General features: G+C 34.0%; 2 protein-coding genes across 2 annotated transcripts in view; one reads left to right on the forward strand and one right to left on the reverse strand.

Annotated features, from left to right (window-relative positions):
- The window catches only part of LOC149802765 (uncharacterized), an 80092-nt gene extending 70573 nt beyond the window's left edge, over nt 1-9519 (reverse strand). Inside the window, exons 1-3 of the mRNA XM_089952194.1 lie at nt 9249-9519; nt 5564-5595; nt 2769-2862 (exon numbers count right to left, since the gene is read on the reverse strand). Of these exons, the coding sequence (XP_089808320.1) occupies nt 2769-2862; nt 5564-5595; nt 9249-9312 (190 nt within the window). The 5' untranslated portion in view covers nt 9313-9519. The remainder of the gene's footprint in view (nt 1-2768; nt 2863-5563; nt 5596-9248) is intronic.
- Nucleotides 9520-9700: 181 nt separating this feature from the next.
- LOC149802766 (exocyst complex component 7-like) overlaps nt 9701-18123 on the forward strand; it is an 85397-nt gene continuing 76974 nt past the window's right edge. Inside the window, exons 1-2 of the mRNA XM_089952195.1 lie at nt 9701-9795; nt 16070-16235. Of these exons, the coding sequence (XP_089808321.1) occupies nt 9745-9795; nt 16070-16235 (217 nt within the window). The 5' untranslated portion in view covers nt 9701-9744. The remainder of the gene's footprint in view (nt 9796-16069; nt 16236-18123) is intronic.

Consider the following 18123-nt stretch of genomic DNA (forward strand, 5'->3'; position numbering starts at 1 on the left):
CAAAGTCCCATTACGTTCTCAACAGTTTTAAAAAAACAACACTCGCAGCTTAATCAAAGAGTAAACATTTATTTAGGTTCTCACATAAATGCAGGTATGGTTCCCATGGCAACCTATGAAGTAAGTGGTGACTTTTACCTACCAGTTTAGGAGAACACAGATGGAGGGTATCACATTATCCCCTGCCAAAGCATGGGGTCATTTTCACTGTATGTATCTCATAAACAGACATTACAGGGTGTGCACACCCAAATTCTTTTTATAAACCTATCAAGTTGAAACTTGTATCTGCAATTTTGCAAAAATGACCTTTTTACTTTTGACATCAAACTACATATATATTGGCTACATCCACGATCCAGAAGCTTTTATTGTCTTCTATTCATCCTTTAGAAACACTATGCCAACTAGAATTCCGTATTCGTAAAACATGTCTGAGCATCTAATTTGGCAATATATACAACTCCAAGTTGTTTGAGTCTGAAAGTCTGAGCCTCTTGGGTAGATCCCTTAGTGAAAGGACTGCCCCAGGGACAGATATCAGTTGGGTATGCCTAGACAGTGTGAATATGGTTAAGGGATGTAGATCCCCCCCCCCCACTTCCAGTTTTTATGTAATGACACAGGAGGGTAAGGAAAACCTATGGCACATGACCAATGGATTCCTATCTGTGTTGAAACCTGGGTCACTGACACACATGCAAATTCTAATACATATGGGAGAAAAAAATTTCAAGAGATACTTTCAATTTATGTAAATTCAAATCATAGTTCTCCAAAATCAACTCCATGGGCGAAATCAAAATTCCAAAGTCTTTGAAAAATCTACATGCATAGGACCATAAAACCCCCAAGCTTAGTGTGTTTGAGGAGTTCGCGGCATCACACACGTATGGATGAATGTATCTACAGCATGGTAAGGAATTAGAAAGTTGCCATCCATTACTCTTTCCTTGGAAAGTTGCAGTCACAGCCCTAAAACTCATGAGTCCCAATAATTATCCATTTTCCTCCCATGCAATAATTCAAAACATCTATTGTAATATCACCAATAGATAGGTCACCAGATATACAATACTCATTCAATGTAAAATATTTAGAATTGGGTCAAATAGCAATATATACACAGTTCTGGTTACCAAATAACCCCTATTTCTACTGTCAAGCCTTTATCAACACTAAATGCATCTACTAAATTCTGTCACCCAGTCTTGCAAGAATCATACTCATCTGTAGCTTTGCACTTGACACCAAAGAAATTATGTAAAGTTCCCATTGGAAAAATGCACATATGATAATTACTCAAAAATAAACTTGTAGATGACACAAAAAAAAAGTCAACTTAAGAATGATTTATGAATGTTAATATGCAAGGTCCTATTCTTCCAAAAATAAATCTTTAAATATTGGTCCTATTTTTCTAAAGATGCAAGTGTTCCAAACATTGCATGCATTTTTATAATATGATGGATTACAATTGCGTTGAATGATGTTTTTCAAAGACAGGTATCAAATTACATACCTGTGTAATTAGATATTTGATCAAAATGATTATTATGAACTAATAATATATTAACAGACGTCTTAATTTTCTTGTCTGCTAACCTATGTAACTTTACCTAATCCCATTACAATGGCTTGAACTCTGTTTCATAGCTTGCACACTGCATGATTGATAAATCTTTGCAGAAACAGATTAAATAAAGAGAATAATGCAAACAAAAAATAACTTGTGTATAGAGGACTCAATCATTGGAATCTTTGTGCGTTCAAAAGTAAAAAGAATGCTTAATTTTACACTGATTTCAGCCTCCTGAGAACCATGGTATGTATGGATGGATTGTATCACAATCAATGTACTGGGACAGAAATATGCTCAAATTACCATATCATTATATAGTGAGTTCAGGTTGTAAGTAAGATTCCATATTTTCATCATATCCATGAAAAGATAACTTTTGACCATACTTGCTGCTTGAATCTTTGTTGTTATCCATGACCACCCTCGATCAGCAGGTGTTAATGATTTGTAATCTACACATTATATAACTGTGATCCCGATTTTAGGGATAAAGTTAAACAAGCTGAATAAAATAAATGTGTATGGCTTATCATAAATATCTAATAGTAAATGCTAATTACTTTTGTTAAAATACATTCAGTTTCAACTTTATTACACAAACATCCATATCCATATATACAGGGCTCCTGCAATCTTTAAAAAAATTTATTCCACGACTTTTCCAAGACCTTTATACCAATTTCAAGAGTAACCTACTACATAAATTTATGACCTTTAATACTTACATAACATATAAATTTAACACAAAAACATATTTTACAACTGGCTTTGGGATGGTTCATCGTTTCGGAGAGGTCATTCTCCTTTGAGGGCTGTGAATATAATGATTTTGAATGACTGTAAGATCTCTGGATGTATTCTGACTATGAAGATTTTGGGGAGCCTAGTCTAACAAATCCACTGTTTAAGTTAGGTAGGTTAGTATTACGTTTGTGTCGCCAAACAAAAATGTGACTAGATAATACAAAATAACCAAATTCAATGACTTCCAAAATTTTGAATGACTTACGAAAATTTCAAAACTTTCGAGGCACCTGAAATGCTTTTCTGTAATTTACAAACTTTTCCAAGGATTTCCATGATTGCAGGAACCCTGTATATAAACCTGCCTGTTTAGTCAATCAATATGTACCACAAACCAGTTATTATATATAAGATAATGTTCATGACGATCTGTTTAAGTTACCCATTTTATCAATGATTTCCATCTCTTCGAGAAGTTTCAGAGGATCTTTTCCTTTGAGAACAGCATGTCTGACCAACATGCGCTGCTTCTTGTTCTGAAAACACAAATACACATACATATATTTACAAACATAAACACACATATATACATAAAGATATATGCAATTTGTAATCTGTGTAATAATACATTATGCCAATTAAGGTATTATAAATAATAACGTAAGTGACAAAATAAAAAAAATATAGACATAGGTGAATAATGGAATCTATAACAAAAGTTTATTAAATAGAAAAAGACAAATTATTTCACTGGGGCCATATTGCTGCATATATAACGAATTTTTGTTGAAGGATGATTTTTCTAAAAATATTGATTATGACATTTTAAGATCCTTAACTTATGTGTTTAAGCTTTCTTCAATTTTTCTTCTTTCTCTGTTGCATTTTTTGAAGTTTCTGACAACAGTAAAAAAAAAGTTTGTCAAATCATAATTGATCTTTACATTCTATAACATGGAAATGTGTTTGTGTGGGTGTGTGTGTGTGTGTCTTTTTGATTTTTAATGTAGCTTCAACAATTTTTCAGTCATATCACAACCATGTCTGCAGTGTGACAGTTTACAGTGATGTCTAGCACTAGGGCATCATGCTGCAGACATCCAGCATCAAGTCCCACCCAGTCACATTATGCTGCCACCAGGTGGACCAGTCCTAACACTAACCTCTTAATGATGAGCACCATGCAAGGCTGCTAGAACCATTTTTTTAAAAGTCTTTGGTACAACTCAGCCAGAGTTTGAACCTGCGACCTCCCACATCTAAGGCAGATGCTCTAACCACTAGACCACCAGAGCGGTACACGATGAAAGTTATTTTCAAGATATATGTGTGTGTGTGTGATTAGGATTTTTAATGTAGCTTTAACAATTTTTCAGTCATATCGCTATGATGTCTGCAGTGTGGCAGTTTATAGTGACATCTAGCACTGGGTCATCCTGCTGCAGACATGTAGCATGATGTCCCACCCAGTCACATTATCCTGACACCAGGTTGACCAGTCCTACCACTAACCTCTTAATGCTGAGCGCCAAGTGAGGCTGTTAGTACCATTTTTGTAAGTCTTTGGTTTGACTCAGCTGGGGTTCAAACCCATGACCTCCCACATCCAAGGCGGACGCTCTAACCACTAGGCCACTGGAGCGGTCATTTTCAAGATGTACTTGTTATCTACAGACATGATTTTGGTCTTCCATAAAAAAGCAGAAAAGTTTTTTAAGGGGGGTTTGGGGGTCCTTCCCCAACTGGTCTTGAGAAGCAGCACCCCCTTTCTGGGGTTCCAGGGGCCCAAAGTCCTCTAGCCAAAAACACATTTTACACTCATAAAAAACTGATCCTGGTGCAACTTATGATCATAAAATCATTTGAAAAACCAATAAACTTATCAAAAATGTTCAACTTGACTTCAATCATTTCACAATATTTATAGTTACATGAATTGTTTCTAAAATAATATTGATGCTGAAGTTATTTCATGTGCATGTCAGTGTTCACATCGTCATTAAGCCACAATAATTTCTCAATTTTTGCAGCAAATATATTATACTTCTTTCCTTTCATAAAAAATCTGTAAAATAAACATGCAAGTTCATCAACTATATACAAATAATCCCATATATTCACTTGTCTTTTTCTCCAATGGACACAACCTATTGATATGCCAGTCAAGCTTTTTTTGCAGCTTTGGCAAAGATTTCTTTAACCTTCATTTTTGTCACTACTGACTATTTTGGCTCGATGTACAATTATTTCTTTTCCTTCTCAATGAGAGCCTTTTTCCTTTCAAGCTGGTGCTTGTATTGGTGACATGCAGTGTGCATAGTCTGACAGAGGGCTACATCTGTTCTCTCATGCAAGAAATCTTTCTTCTTATAGTAATTAACTGCACTTTTTCCAGATGTCTTCTGAGCTTCAATTTTTCCGTATGCAGTCCTCTAGCGTTGTTTTCTCATAAAATAACCAACTAAATTTCCGTCAACTTTTTGCTCCAGCCATTCCCATTTCCTTATGTTTTTTAAACCTTTATCTAAACTTTCGTGTCATGGTCTCTCTCTCAACAACTCAGGATGCCATGTTTTGCAAGCATGCTTCTTCTTTCCATTGCCATCAGTTTACACGAAGATTCACTGGATGAATTATAACCTTTGACCAATCAGAATACTCTTTACGAGAGTCATGTGCTAACTAATATATGGAACAAATAATTTACAAAGGTCATTGTGGAATGGGAGCAGACAACCGTTTTTAAAAACCCAGATAGGAGATGATATAAAAAAAGGACAATATCAAGAAAAATCTGATTCAAGTCAGGAGAAAAGCGGAATTCCGCTTTAAAATGGAGAAAAATCATGTCTGTATCTATGTAAATGGCAGGTCCAAAATACCCTAACTTTTGTGCTGTTAAATTTCCAAGGCAGTAAATAAGAAAACCTTAATGAAAGTATAAAGATGGCCCAAAATGATGAAGCTTGAAAAACAGGTCATATTGGTACCACTGTCTTTGATATCAAACATTAGTAGAAAAAAACTCTAGGAAACTTCAGGCCTCAATAATAAGAAATAGGGATGCTATAGGAAAAAAATAATTGAAAATTTAACAAATATTCTTCTGAATCATTTCTTACTACCGTTTACTACTTGCCCTTTATTCATATTGTGTCAAAATTACAAAAAATCTTAAGTACATTTTACACATGATTTTATTTTCCAATGTTAATATTTACATGACAAAATTCCTACCTTTTTCAACTCTCTTTTTCTTGCCTCTTTTCCTGTAAAGAAAATGGAATGATAAGTGTTATACAGAAAAAATGCAACAATTTTAGAAACAAAATTTTGGTATTAGTTGATATGCATGTTTGCCAAATGTCCAAGCTGTTGATGCTTACAAGAGAATGGATGACAGGTGAAAGCATAGTTTTGCATATTTTTTTGCAGGTAAGACGAAAAATTGAATGACTCATTTGCAAGATATATACATCCCACTGGTCTTAAGAATAGACTTATTAACCCTTTACGGCATGCAAGCATCTTTGGATGCATCATCTCCATTCGCATGGAAGTGCCTTTTGACGCCTGCTGTAAACATCAGCCATTTTAAGCCAGTTTTCGTAGCGCTACCTTCAGGGAAAACACACTATTAGATACTACATTCATTTCTGCGAATGACAATTACATCAGATCACATGGTCACTGTTTATGCTCTGGACAATATCTGCCATTTAAAGTAACTGGGTCGTAATCTCCACTCTCCAAAATGGAGGTCACGGATTTCATTCGGTACTTACAAAGTTTTCACGATTAGAATCACAACAATGAAAGATTAAATAACTTAGGTAAAGGGTCTGATATTGATGTAGGCAGCAATTAGTTTTTATAAATTATCAAATTCAGATGACTTAGTGATGTAGACGCAGATGAAAAACTTGTAAATTTCGAGTATGAGAAATGGCAGCTATGGTTGGTCATGCGGCCTCACTGACATGATGGCGAATGAGTTCTCTCAAGATTTTAAAGCACATAAAAAATTATTCCGTTAAAAATAATTACACAACTATAACAATCGGACTTTACTCTTAAATTTTTACACACATAATAGATGTGTACCAAAAATGTAAAATGGTTAAAATTGCTGTTAAACGTAACATACACTTCATTGCTTAACAGTTAACAGGCAGGCCTATGCGTATGGAGTCGAACAGGTAACAGGTATTCTATTTATAGCACGCTGCACTTTGTAACTATGCTCTATGAGGTAAAGGGTTAATAGAAAACATATATTAATAGCTCTGGTATCTTAAGTGTGAAAAGTGAATGGGACTTTCTTGGTATGCAGTGCAAAAACCATGCAAAACCTTATCATTTAATTCTTGGTACAAACACTGCCTGGCTTCAGAATCATTCTCTTCCATTTACTTTATTTTCCCACTGCTGCAGAAATTTTCCATATGTACACGATGTTGTTTATTTCAGACTTTTCAAATCAAATTTTTATGCAACAACTCAAACTCTCCCCACTGTTGTTGAGTCAAATAACTTTTACAGTACTTTTTTGTGTAAAGTAAGAATTTTTCATTTATGTGATGACACTGTAAGCATGTGTAATGGCTTATTCCTATGTTGCTAATGGCTCTGCAATTTAATCATGCTAACAAAGCAGACAAGATGTTTTGTATATAAAGGAAGTGATAAATTAACTATAAGATGATTTTTCAGTCTTTGCCAGGAACCCTGTTTTGTTCAAGGTTCATTTCTTTGTGTGTGAAAGCACAAAAGGCTGTGCTGAACAAGTTATGATCTTGAAAAATTAGTCATAATCATCAAAGTGAAGAAATCAAAAACTGTCTGAAGACCAAAACCCTATCACAGCATTAATGAGCTAATTTCCTGCAAATGTAGATAATATGATATAATATTAATTATAGTGGTACATGCATGTGTACATTAGGTTGCAATTATCTCAGTAACTGAAACAGACATCATAAAAGATAATTAGATTACTTACGCTACTGTATGAAAGAAGTATTGATTTTGAACATATACTGGATGTGTGTGTGTGTGTGTGTTTTGGATATTTAACATAGCTTTAAAAAAAATTCAGTTATATTGCTACGATGTATGCATTGTTGCTGTTTATAGTTATGTCTAGCACTAGGTCATCATGCTGCAGACATATATCATGTATATACTGGATAAAATGTGGCCAATTGTGAAGAATAAATTGGACATATTTATGATTTTTTTTTTGGCAGCATCCCACAAAAGAGGGGTGGTAGCAAACAAGATCTCCTTTGGTTCACAAACTTGTCCATGCTGATAAAACTAGGCATGGTCAGTGGTAAGGGGAAACACTGTAATGTCTATCTTTATTATTTTTGTTACAAACTGTTACAAAATATTTTCCAAATATTAAAAATGATATAGCTTATTACACTTATGTTAATATCTCAATGAAGAAGTTTCAGTTAATTTACCCCAAATGACTTTTTTGTCATATGACATTTGTCATGTGATTTTATTTCCTACATTCTTGTAACCCTTTACCTCATAGAGTGTATGGCTTTTTAGCCCTTCGATACCCAATGCAGTGTGCTACAAAAAGAACACCTGTTACCTATTTGACTCCATACACATAGGCCTGCCTGTTAACTATTAAGTAGTGTACGCAATTTTAACCATTTTACATTTTTGTTACACATCTGCTCTGTATGGAAATATTTAAGAGTAATGTCTGATCGTTATAGCTGTGTAATTATTTTTCATGGAAGAATTTTTTATCTGCTTTAAAATCTTGAAAGAACTTGTTCAATGTCAAGTCAGTGAAGCCGCGTGACCAGCCATAGCTGTCATTTCTCATACTCGAAATTTACAAGTTCGTTGCATCTACATCGCTAAATCATCTGAATTTCATAATTTATAAAAACTAATTGCTACCTACATCAATATCAGAGCCTTTACCTAAGTTATTGAAGCTTTCATAGTTGTGATTCTAATCGTGAAAAGTATTGAACCAAATCCGTGACCTCCATTGTGGAGAGTGGAGAATAAGACCCAATTACTTTAAATAGCAGATTTCGACCAGAGCATAAACAGCGACCATGTGATCAGATGTGATGGTCATTCACAGTAATGAATGAGGTATCTAATAGGAGGTTTTCCCAGAAGGTGGCACTATGAAAAGCCATTAAAAATGGCTGATGTTTACAGCAGGCGTCAAAAGGCACTTGTATGTGAATCAGGTAGAGGCATCCAAAGGCACTTGTATGCGAATGGAGTAGAGGCATCCAAAGGCACCTGCATGAGGTAATGGGTTAAGACAGTTGGTCTCTCAAAAAGCCAGTGGATTAGTTCATGTATTGATATTCCATGGTCCACTGGTCGCAGGTTCAAACCTGGGCAGAGTCATAAGAAAGACTGGTACTAACAACTGCCTCACTAGGTGCTCAGCATTAAGAGGTTAATGTTAGGATTGGTCTGCCTGGTGTCAGGATAATGTGACTGGGTGGGACATCATGTTACATGTCTGTGGCATGATGACCCAGTGCTAGACATCATTACAAACTGCCACACTGCAAGCATCGTTGCGATATGATTGGGAAATTGTTAAAGCTACATTAAAAATCCCAAACACATGCATACACAATAAATTGTACAACTTTTTCAATGAATTTTCAAATGCACTTCTTTTCTAGAATTCTTTAAAAGTTTATATAAACTATAAATATTAAAACAGAACATAAAGATACTTATTTTCAACTTCAAAACGTTGCCCCTTTGTGAGAGTTTCATTTTGAAAAATGCCTGCCCTATGGCTATACTAAGCAAGGTGCTTCTAACATTATCATAGATTTTCACACTGAATAAAAGGCATATTAAAATTAATTATTTTAAACTTGTTGACTTAAGAAGTTGCAATTGAGCTTACTGGCTTGGTCTGTGGGGTTCATGTACTTCCCACTCTTGGTAGTGTTGATTGATCTGCGCCCCATCTTGAGAATCGTGGTATGAAACTATCAAATGTCACCAAGGTTTATGTCTATGTTAAAACGACAAAGCTATACAAAATCTGACACAGATATATATCTAGCTATTTATGCAATATTATCCATGCGAATAAACACAAATATAGCAACTATATTCTTCAAAAGTATTTCGGCTGTCTCTTAGCCATTGGCTTGACCGGCCATGTTTGTCATTTTGCCATAAACCTTTTGATCTTACGACAGGTTTATTTAATTTCAATATATTTATTGAAATAATATGACAAAGAAATTGGAGTTTTATATACCCAAAAATTTAACTTCTTTTATTTTTTATTAAATCATTTGGGTTATTTTCATTTCAGAACGACTTTCACAAAGACCAATTTACGATTGTTGCTGATCACAAATGAACGATAAATTCAGGATACAACTATAAATATGGAAGATATTGCGATGATTAAAGAAGATATTGATTCAAAATTGGAAAGGGTGAGATATGGAACATACTTAGTAAAATAAGCCATCTTTTTGTTTATTTTCCTAAGCTGTCTGACAGAAGAAGTAAATTACTGTACGGTAAAATCTCTAAATTATCTTGTTGTCATTCGTTTTGACGCACTTAAGTGCTTTAGTTTTGTTAAGAACAGCAAAACAAATATGCATCTTTCATTGATACCTCTCATTTGTCTTGACACATTAGTTATTTTAGAAAAACATGCATTTTAAATAGCAACGATATATTATCTCGTACTGATTTTCGTTTGTTTTCAACAGGACGATCTTGTCAGAAAGTTCATGTATTTCGTCCTTTGTTTTGACGCGCTTTACATATCAACTTTTGCTTGTGGTCTTCTCGTTACTTGTAATATATGACACTGTGTCAGAATGTTAGCATAAAAACAGGTGGGATGATAATGCAAAGGCAATAGTATGTAATAGTGGATATTGAAAATTAAGCACTAGGTAATCTCGGTATGTGGAGAACTCGCCCCATGGAGATTTCGCCCAAACGTATCTGGAGAAGTCACCGCAGCGTGGTTGGAGAAGTCGCCCCAATTGGTTGGAGAAGCCACCCCAAAACTTGACACCCAGATAACTTTTTGATAACAGAATTAAATCATTGTTTACATGATTCATATATAGATTTTTATATATATGAGATCACAAAAGAGATATTAACTGGTAATCATAAAAAGCAATATCATAGTAATATTTTTAAGGACAAAATTAAGTCTTTACATAATGTAATGAATGACAACAGTATAGTGATTAAAATAGATGATAAGTCAAACACTTTATTATTATGAATCAAGGTTATTATGTTAAAGAAGTTGAACATCAATTAAATGATTAAAAATACTACAAACATATTATCGAAGACCTGCCAATAGAAATTAAATAAAAAATGTCAACATGCTTTAATGAGATCGCTAAAAATAATAATTATGTATGAAGAATTTATACTTTCCCTCTTAACATATGTACACCTCAATTCTACATATTACCCAAAACTCATAAAATAAAGTCATCACAGGATGACTTAGGTTATTAGGTTGGAACCCTTTCATATATAAAGCTGTAGACATCACATCATGCTTACACCCTCTCTATTTTTCCCAATAAAATGCATCTAATGATTTGAAGATCATAGCAAAATGGACACATAACACTTATTTTTCGTTAAGTACAGAAGCAGATTTGATCAAATGGAAAAGTTGAAAAATTGCAAATTTTATAGATTTATTAAGTTATTAAGTTGAAGAAAAGCAACAATAAATAAAGCCTCAACAACCATGATTCGACATCTCAGACTTACTATATATGATCCTTGGGGCGACTTCTCCGACCACCGTAGAGCGACTTCTCCTGACACCTGGGATGAGTTCTCCCAGGATGAGTTCTCAGTGGGGCGAGTTCTCCCAGGGCAAGTTCTCCATGGGGCGAGTTCTCTGCCATTCAGTAGTCTCTGATATCCAGACTGTTAACCATATTTTGAAAACTGACATTCTTGAACTAGAAACTAGGCTTTAAAGTAGTGACTCTCACTAAAGACATCTTTGGGAAGCTTGCCTTTCATTGCTATTTGTTTCCAGAGTATACACATTACATTTTTTGAAAATCCACATTTCTGTAGTGGAAGTTAATCCATTCACTGTTTTCTGGAATGGACCAGATATAGTGGTCGTTGTACCTATCCATTTCATGGTTTATGGCACATATATTAACTTGTATTGTGCCCATTGGAGTTTGCCTGTTTTCTGATCTTCTGAACAGTGGAAAATGCTTTTTTCAAGTTATAAACAATTCCTTTTAGTATCCCAAGACTCCATCACTTAAATACATTGGCATGCACATATTACTACATGTATAGATGAGAAATGCATGTTTGAGCAAAGAATACAATGGGAATACTTGGTGCTTTACAAATTATAAAAGATCACATGATGGTCTTTTTGTTTTATTCCATCTGCTGTTTTAGTCTTTTGCTTAATATGTTTAATTACAATGAAATACATATGCCAATATTCATCCTCTAGTTTTCACTGTGTGGCACTTTTGTATCAAATGTACATGTAGGTGAGAAATTTCCTAAGAACTGAAAAGCCAGAGTATTAGAAACATGTTTATACAGGTCTTCAGTTCATAATATCATCTGCTGAGCACATTCTGTTGTATTATTTGTTAACATTTCTGTATCACTGCTGATTTGGGCATGTGACAAGTTTAGTATTACAAAATGTATGGTTGAAAATATGAAAATATTCTGTGATTTTATTAGTTTTGATAATTTTAAGTCGTGGATATGGATTTATTTGATAAAGTATGTTCTTTCAATCCATGATATGAAATACAATATTGTTTCCATTTGTCAAAGCATTATTGTTTTATTATCGTTTCAGCTGCTAGTATTCCACTAACTTGTAATCCTTTGACCCAATTATCCTTTTTAAACGGGACTTATTTATATGATACACAAGAGTTAAATCACATTGGCAACAGAATAGAAAACAAGATGATTTTACACTCTTTAGTAGGAAAGTGAAATTAAACCAGCATGTTATAATTAGATAAAAACTGTACAAATATACTGATGATAATAAAAATGATGATGATGGTGATGATTAGAATAATCTCAATCATCTTTTAAAAGTCCAGTCAAAGTATCACTTAATATGCAAACTTAGTTGTGAAAAAAGTACTTTTATTAATTGTTATTATTGTATTTTCTGTAAAATCAAGAGTCTTAAGACTTTATATGTTGGTTATTTTTAATTAAAAGTGGAATATCTTTTTATAGCCTGTGAGGGCTGGAATTTTTAAGTAGTGGTACTTTTCAGTTATTTTGACTGGGTAAGTAGTATTGAAAAAACATATTTTACTAGAAAGAAATGGGTTTCTATTCACATTGCTGTCTTACCCCAGTAAGCCGATTGTATGAGAAGTAGTTTACTATGATTGAAATCAGTTCATTACTGTTGAGAAAACATTTGGTTATTTTTTGTTGGTTTTAATAGCACTTTTAGCATGCCTGTATTATGCAGAGGAAACTGAGTTTAGTGCCGTTTCCAGGGACACATGCAGCTGGTCTATGTTGGCCTTAGCAGAAATAAAACTTGCAGATACTCTGTGTCATGAACTTACAGAATACTAGCTCTTTGGTAGTGATAGTCACATCCAGATATTAGTCAAAGTGTTGGAAGAAATCACAGCTTTTTTTGACAAGAAAACCAACATGATAAATAACTACTACTTCAATGTCTTTGATGTGCTGCATCATATTTGCTAATCCCGGGGTTTTCCCGGATTCTTCCTCCACCATTAATACTGGCCGCCATGCATAGCCTAACTTGTGCTGAAAAATGGCGTTAAACCCCACAACAACAACAACAACAACAACATATTTGATAAACATTGCTCACAGTAAAGTATCTGTTAAACTAATGCCTTAACTTGGATACTGTAATCTTGAAAACATGGTTAGTTTTGAGGTAAGTTTTGCCTCTTATTTTGCGATAAGCAATTTCTTTTAAAAACCAAATGTTGCACAGTAAAGGAGCTGAAGTTGTAGCTACTTACGGCAGCTGTTTTTCTTGTCTGAGTGGTTTGAATTTTTCAAAGATTCAACCAATTATTCAGTAACTGAGAGATGATGAAATATAAAGTTAATACAAAAAAAAAAACAAGTGATCCGTATGCCCCTGACATAGGATGGTGAGATTGAAGTTATATGGTTAATAATAATAATAATAATAATAATAATAATGAGGACTTTGTATAGCGCCTAATCTTTAGAAGTTCTAAGCGCTTTACAACATTAGACAACACCTATAAGATAAAAAACATAATAATATTATTACAAAAACAAACAACATGAAATTAGAAAAACATTAAAAAATAAAAAACATGCTGAGAATATTTCAGGTAGGAAACATTATTTGGTCTTTAAGTTTGTTCTTGCAGTCGAAATAAGTGAGTTTTGAGTGCCCTCTTGAATGTGATCACTGTGTCTTTGTGTCTAAGTTCACTGGACAATTCATTCCACGTTTCTGGGCCCTGGTATGCAAAAGAACGCTGTCCATATGACTTTCTTTTCATAGTGGGAATAATGAGTATACGATTGTCAGAAGAGGAGCGTAAGTATCATGCTGGTGTGTACACATGGGTGAGGTCAGATAGGTATGTTGGACTAGAGTCCGACAGTGAAATGTAGCACAGAGAACAAATTTTGTGTTTGATTCTGGATCGAATGGATAACCAGTGTAGGGTACAGAGCAGCGGGGAGGTGTGCTCTGATCGTGGTACTCTAAGTATGATCCGAGCAGCTGTGTTTTGAACTTTTTGAAGTTTCTGGAGTAGATATTGAGATGAACCAGACAGAATTGAGTTACAATAGTCCAGTCTTGAAAGTACTAATGAACACACAAGTGTTTTAGTGGCATCAACTGAAAGATATTTGCGAATTGAGCTGATGCGTCTCAGCTCAAGATATGCAGCCTTGCATACGTTCATGACATGTTGGTGCAATGTGAGAGTACTGTCCAGAGTAACACCTAGATTTCATACTGATTGTGTGAATTTAATGTTGGCATTGCTGATGTTTATTGTTTGAGGTAAAGGATGTGAATGAGAAAGTCTTTGTGTTGTGATCAGAATGGCCTCAGTTTTATCATCATTCATCTGCAGCTTGTTACATGTCATCTATGATTTCACCTCAGAAATGCACCTCTCTACACCTTGGATGGTAGCATCAACTTCAGTTGGGTGGCTAGATTTGTATATTTGGGTGTCATCAGCGTACAATTGGTGTGACGCTGGATGATGATCTATAACACTTGAGAGCGACTGAGTGTACAGAATGAAGAGAACAGGTCCAAGAACAGACCCTATCTAGTATACTGTTAGTCTGTCAAGCATTGCATTCATTGTGATTTCTAGATGATCATAGAAAACAAATTTTAATGCAGTTTAGTACACATATTCCCATTAGCAAGGGTAAGAACCCTATTGACTTTAAGATCAGAAGCTGCAAGGTCATTACTGCATAAAATAGATTTTACTAATGCATTTCTTTTTTAAATGATAACTTTAAATTCTAAAGAACAAACGTTAAGGGTATTAAAATGCATTTGTTCCATTAACCCTATTAAGACCATTGTTGGTTTTTGAAGTCAGCATAGCTACAAGATCATGATTACTTTGCATATGCAATTCATTTATCTACAAAGTTGATTTTGCGATCAGTAGCACCAAGGTCAGAGTTGCTCCAACTTAAAATAGACTTGATCATTGCATTTCATTTCATGGCAGTAACGTCAGCACTGCACAATGCATTTGTTCAAACCTTTTTACATGTAAACCCTCTTTGTAAAAAGGCCCTTGTTAATTTGGGAGTACCTTCAAGGTCAAGGTTGCTGTTGTTAAAATTAGGTTTGTCCTTCACATTGTAATCCAAGTCAGAACATTAGTTGTCTTCTACTAGTTTCATTGAAATGTTGCACATATACAACAATCCACTTATGTATGATCTTAAGAATGCTTTTAATTTGGAAGTTGATAGCTTTAATGTCAAGGTCATTTGTACTGAAAATGGGATTTTGCTCTTGTTCTATTTCTGGACAGTGATTGAACTTCACTGTTTTATACTTCATTGAAACTTACTACATAGGTTTCTCTTTTCTTGCGAAAAAGAACCTTAAACAGCTCAGTTCTTAGGAAATTTTATACCAGGACAAATTCTTATTGAGTGTATTGAACTAGGAGTCCTGTACGAACCATGTCTATGCATATCTTTTTATGTGTACTCCACGTATACCACAGAAAATATATTCAACAACTAACCTTACAATTGTGGGGTATCATACATGTGCTGTTTGTGTAAATCTTGTTAGTGTATCCTTTTCTGGGTGCACGAGTTGTGTGGATCTTCTTTAATTCCTGAAGATTTTGAGCACTGCATTACATAAGCATACAAGTACCAGTTTGCATGAATGACATCTATGAACAGTTTATGGTTTTGCTATACATGTATATTGTTTCACCTACAAGAAGGCACCATAGTTTAGGCAGTGAAACTAACTTGTGCCATTTTTATTTTTGATCAGTAGATACAAATTATTTTACCTTATTAATCTTATAAATTGATATTTGTATTAAATATGCATTTGTAATTCTTACTGAGAAGTATCTTAGTATCCAAGTAGTTTGTATCTCAGATTATTTTCAACATTTTTCTGTTGTTTTATTTTTTATTTTTTGCTTGTAGGAGATGACAAATCTCTCCTTACTGAAGGAAACACTGAGCAGGAGCAACATTAATACTCAAAACATGCTGGGTATTTTAAACAGCTTTGAGAGCCGCTTGAAGAAGATGGAGAGCACTATAGTACCAGTCTACAATGAAACAGAAAATTTACGCTGTAGGCAAGAGAGTATCCTTTAAAGCTTGAAAAAGCTGTTTAGTTTTCTAATTGTATACCTTCTTAAGGTAAAATTTATAAAGATTGAAACACGTTTTAAAGTTTTAATATTAATATGTTACAGTTATTTAAATGAATTTGTTTTGTCAAATTATGTTATTTACTAAGGAGTAATTTCCATTTTTGTCAAAAATAATTATTGTGATTGACAAAGGGAGGGATAAGGTTTTTTTAAAGGAAGTTTGTATTGACTTTTTCATAGATATTCAGCAAGTATTGTTATTTTAAATTATAACATTTTTTAAAAGGTAAATGGTGGCATTAATGCATGTTCAAACATTATGCACATACATGTACACAAGGTCAGGTATTCATGTACACATCACATGTACACAAGGTCAGGTATTCATGTAGATATCACATGTACACAAGGTCAGATATTCATGTACATATCACATGTACACAAGGTCAGGTATTCATGTACATATCACCTGTACATAAGGTCAGATATTCATGTACATATCACATGTACACAAGGTCAGATATTCATGTGCATGTTTCATATACACAAAATGAGGATATTTTATAAAGAAAATCAAATGTATTATTGCTTTCATGTTTGTTGCACATAGGTATTATTGCTTTCTTGTTTTACAAAAATGCTGCAGGAGAACAAGCCATTATACCTTTTATATTTATTACATTGGTTATGTATATTGTAAACATGACAATTAATGGAATCAACATTCAGAAAATTCTAACAACAGGGTTGTGCTTCATGATTTTGATGACTAATATATGATAAATTCAAACTAGCACAGGGCCTAAACAATTCCTAAAGAATATTTGAGATATGATATTAATCGGTTCAAAATTGTTCCAGGTTTTATGGTTTTAAATAACTGATAGTGATTATTATTCTGTTGTTTGTTTTGCAGAAAAGGTAGGGTTTATGTTATCTCTCTGTACATTGTTCCGTACATCTTTGCAGTACATTAAACCATCAGGTCTTGCCTCAGGAGGTGTGGTGGGGGTGGAGGATGCTGCCTTAGGTTCATCCCATGGAAACTGCTTGAAGGTCATGAGAAGACAAAATCAGACATACTCAATACAGACTGTGTCATATATCAATGATGTTACTTGCCCCTGAATCTTAGCTTGGAAACTGTTGATATACCCACACTATAACCAGGTTTATGTTTTGTAGACTGAGCTTAATAATAAGGTCAGCTTGACAAAAAGGGAGTCAGTTTTTTTTTTCTGTTACACTGTATATAATTTACAGTATTCATCCAGTCAAATGCCCTGGGGACAGCAAGCCTGGTAAATTTTGAAAAGTTGGGGTAGATGGGCTTTCCATTGAAAACTTTAAATTTAAAAACAAATCTTTATTTGAAAAAACAACATAATTTTAAAGGGGGAAAGGTCTTATCACCAATCATGGATTGATCATATGAGAATCTTGATAATTAAGACATCTACGCACCATGAATGGTATTTGCTTGACATTTATCATAATTGGAATAAACATCAATCTCTTGATAAATTCCCCATCTCCTTTTTCCACAGAAAAACAAAGCAGAATTGCACATGTAGTAAATTAACCTCACCGTTGCTTTTTTTCCTGAGGGTATAGGTGTCCAAAAAAAGGTGATGTGCTGAGTGGAATAGTTGTACACTCAGTTGGAAAGGAAAGAAAATCATGAAGACAATTTCGGTTATATGGTTGTTTTAAGGATGATCACGTGAAATTATAAGCATGTGACTGTTTGCATAAGTTATAAGTTTCACAGCTCAAGATTCAAAATATCCATAATCAGGTAAAATTTTCACATTGCTATGCAATTTTTTGCACTACTGTTAGTTGAAATTCTGTCTTCAAATAAGGGTCATTACATTG

This window comes from Sinohyriopsis cumingii, chromosome 3 (genome assembly GCF_028554795.1).
Source record: "Sinohyriopsis cumingii isolate HCF-2022 chromosome 3, ASM2855479v2, whole genome shotgun sequence".
NCBI classification, from domain to species: Eukaryota; Metazoa; Mollusca; class Bivalvia; order Unionida; family Unionidae; genus Sinohyriopsis; species Sinohyriopsis cumingii.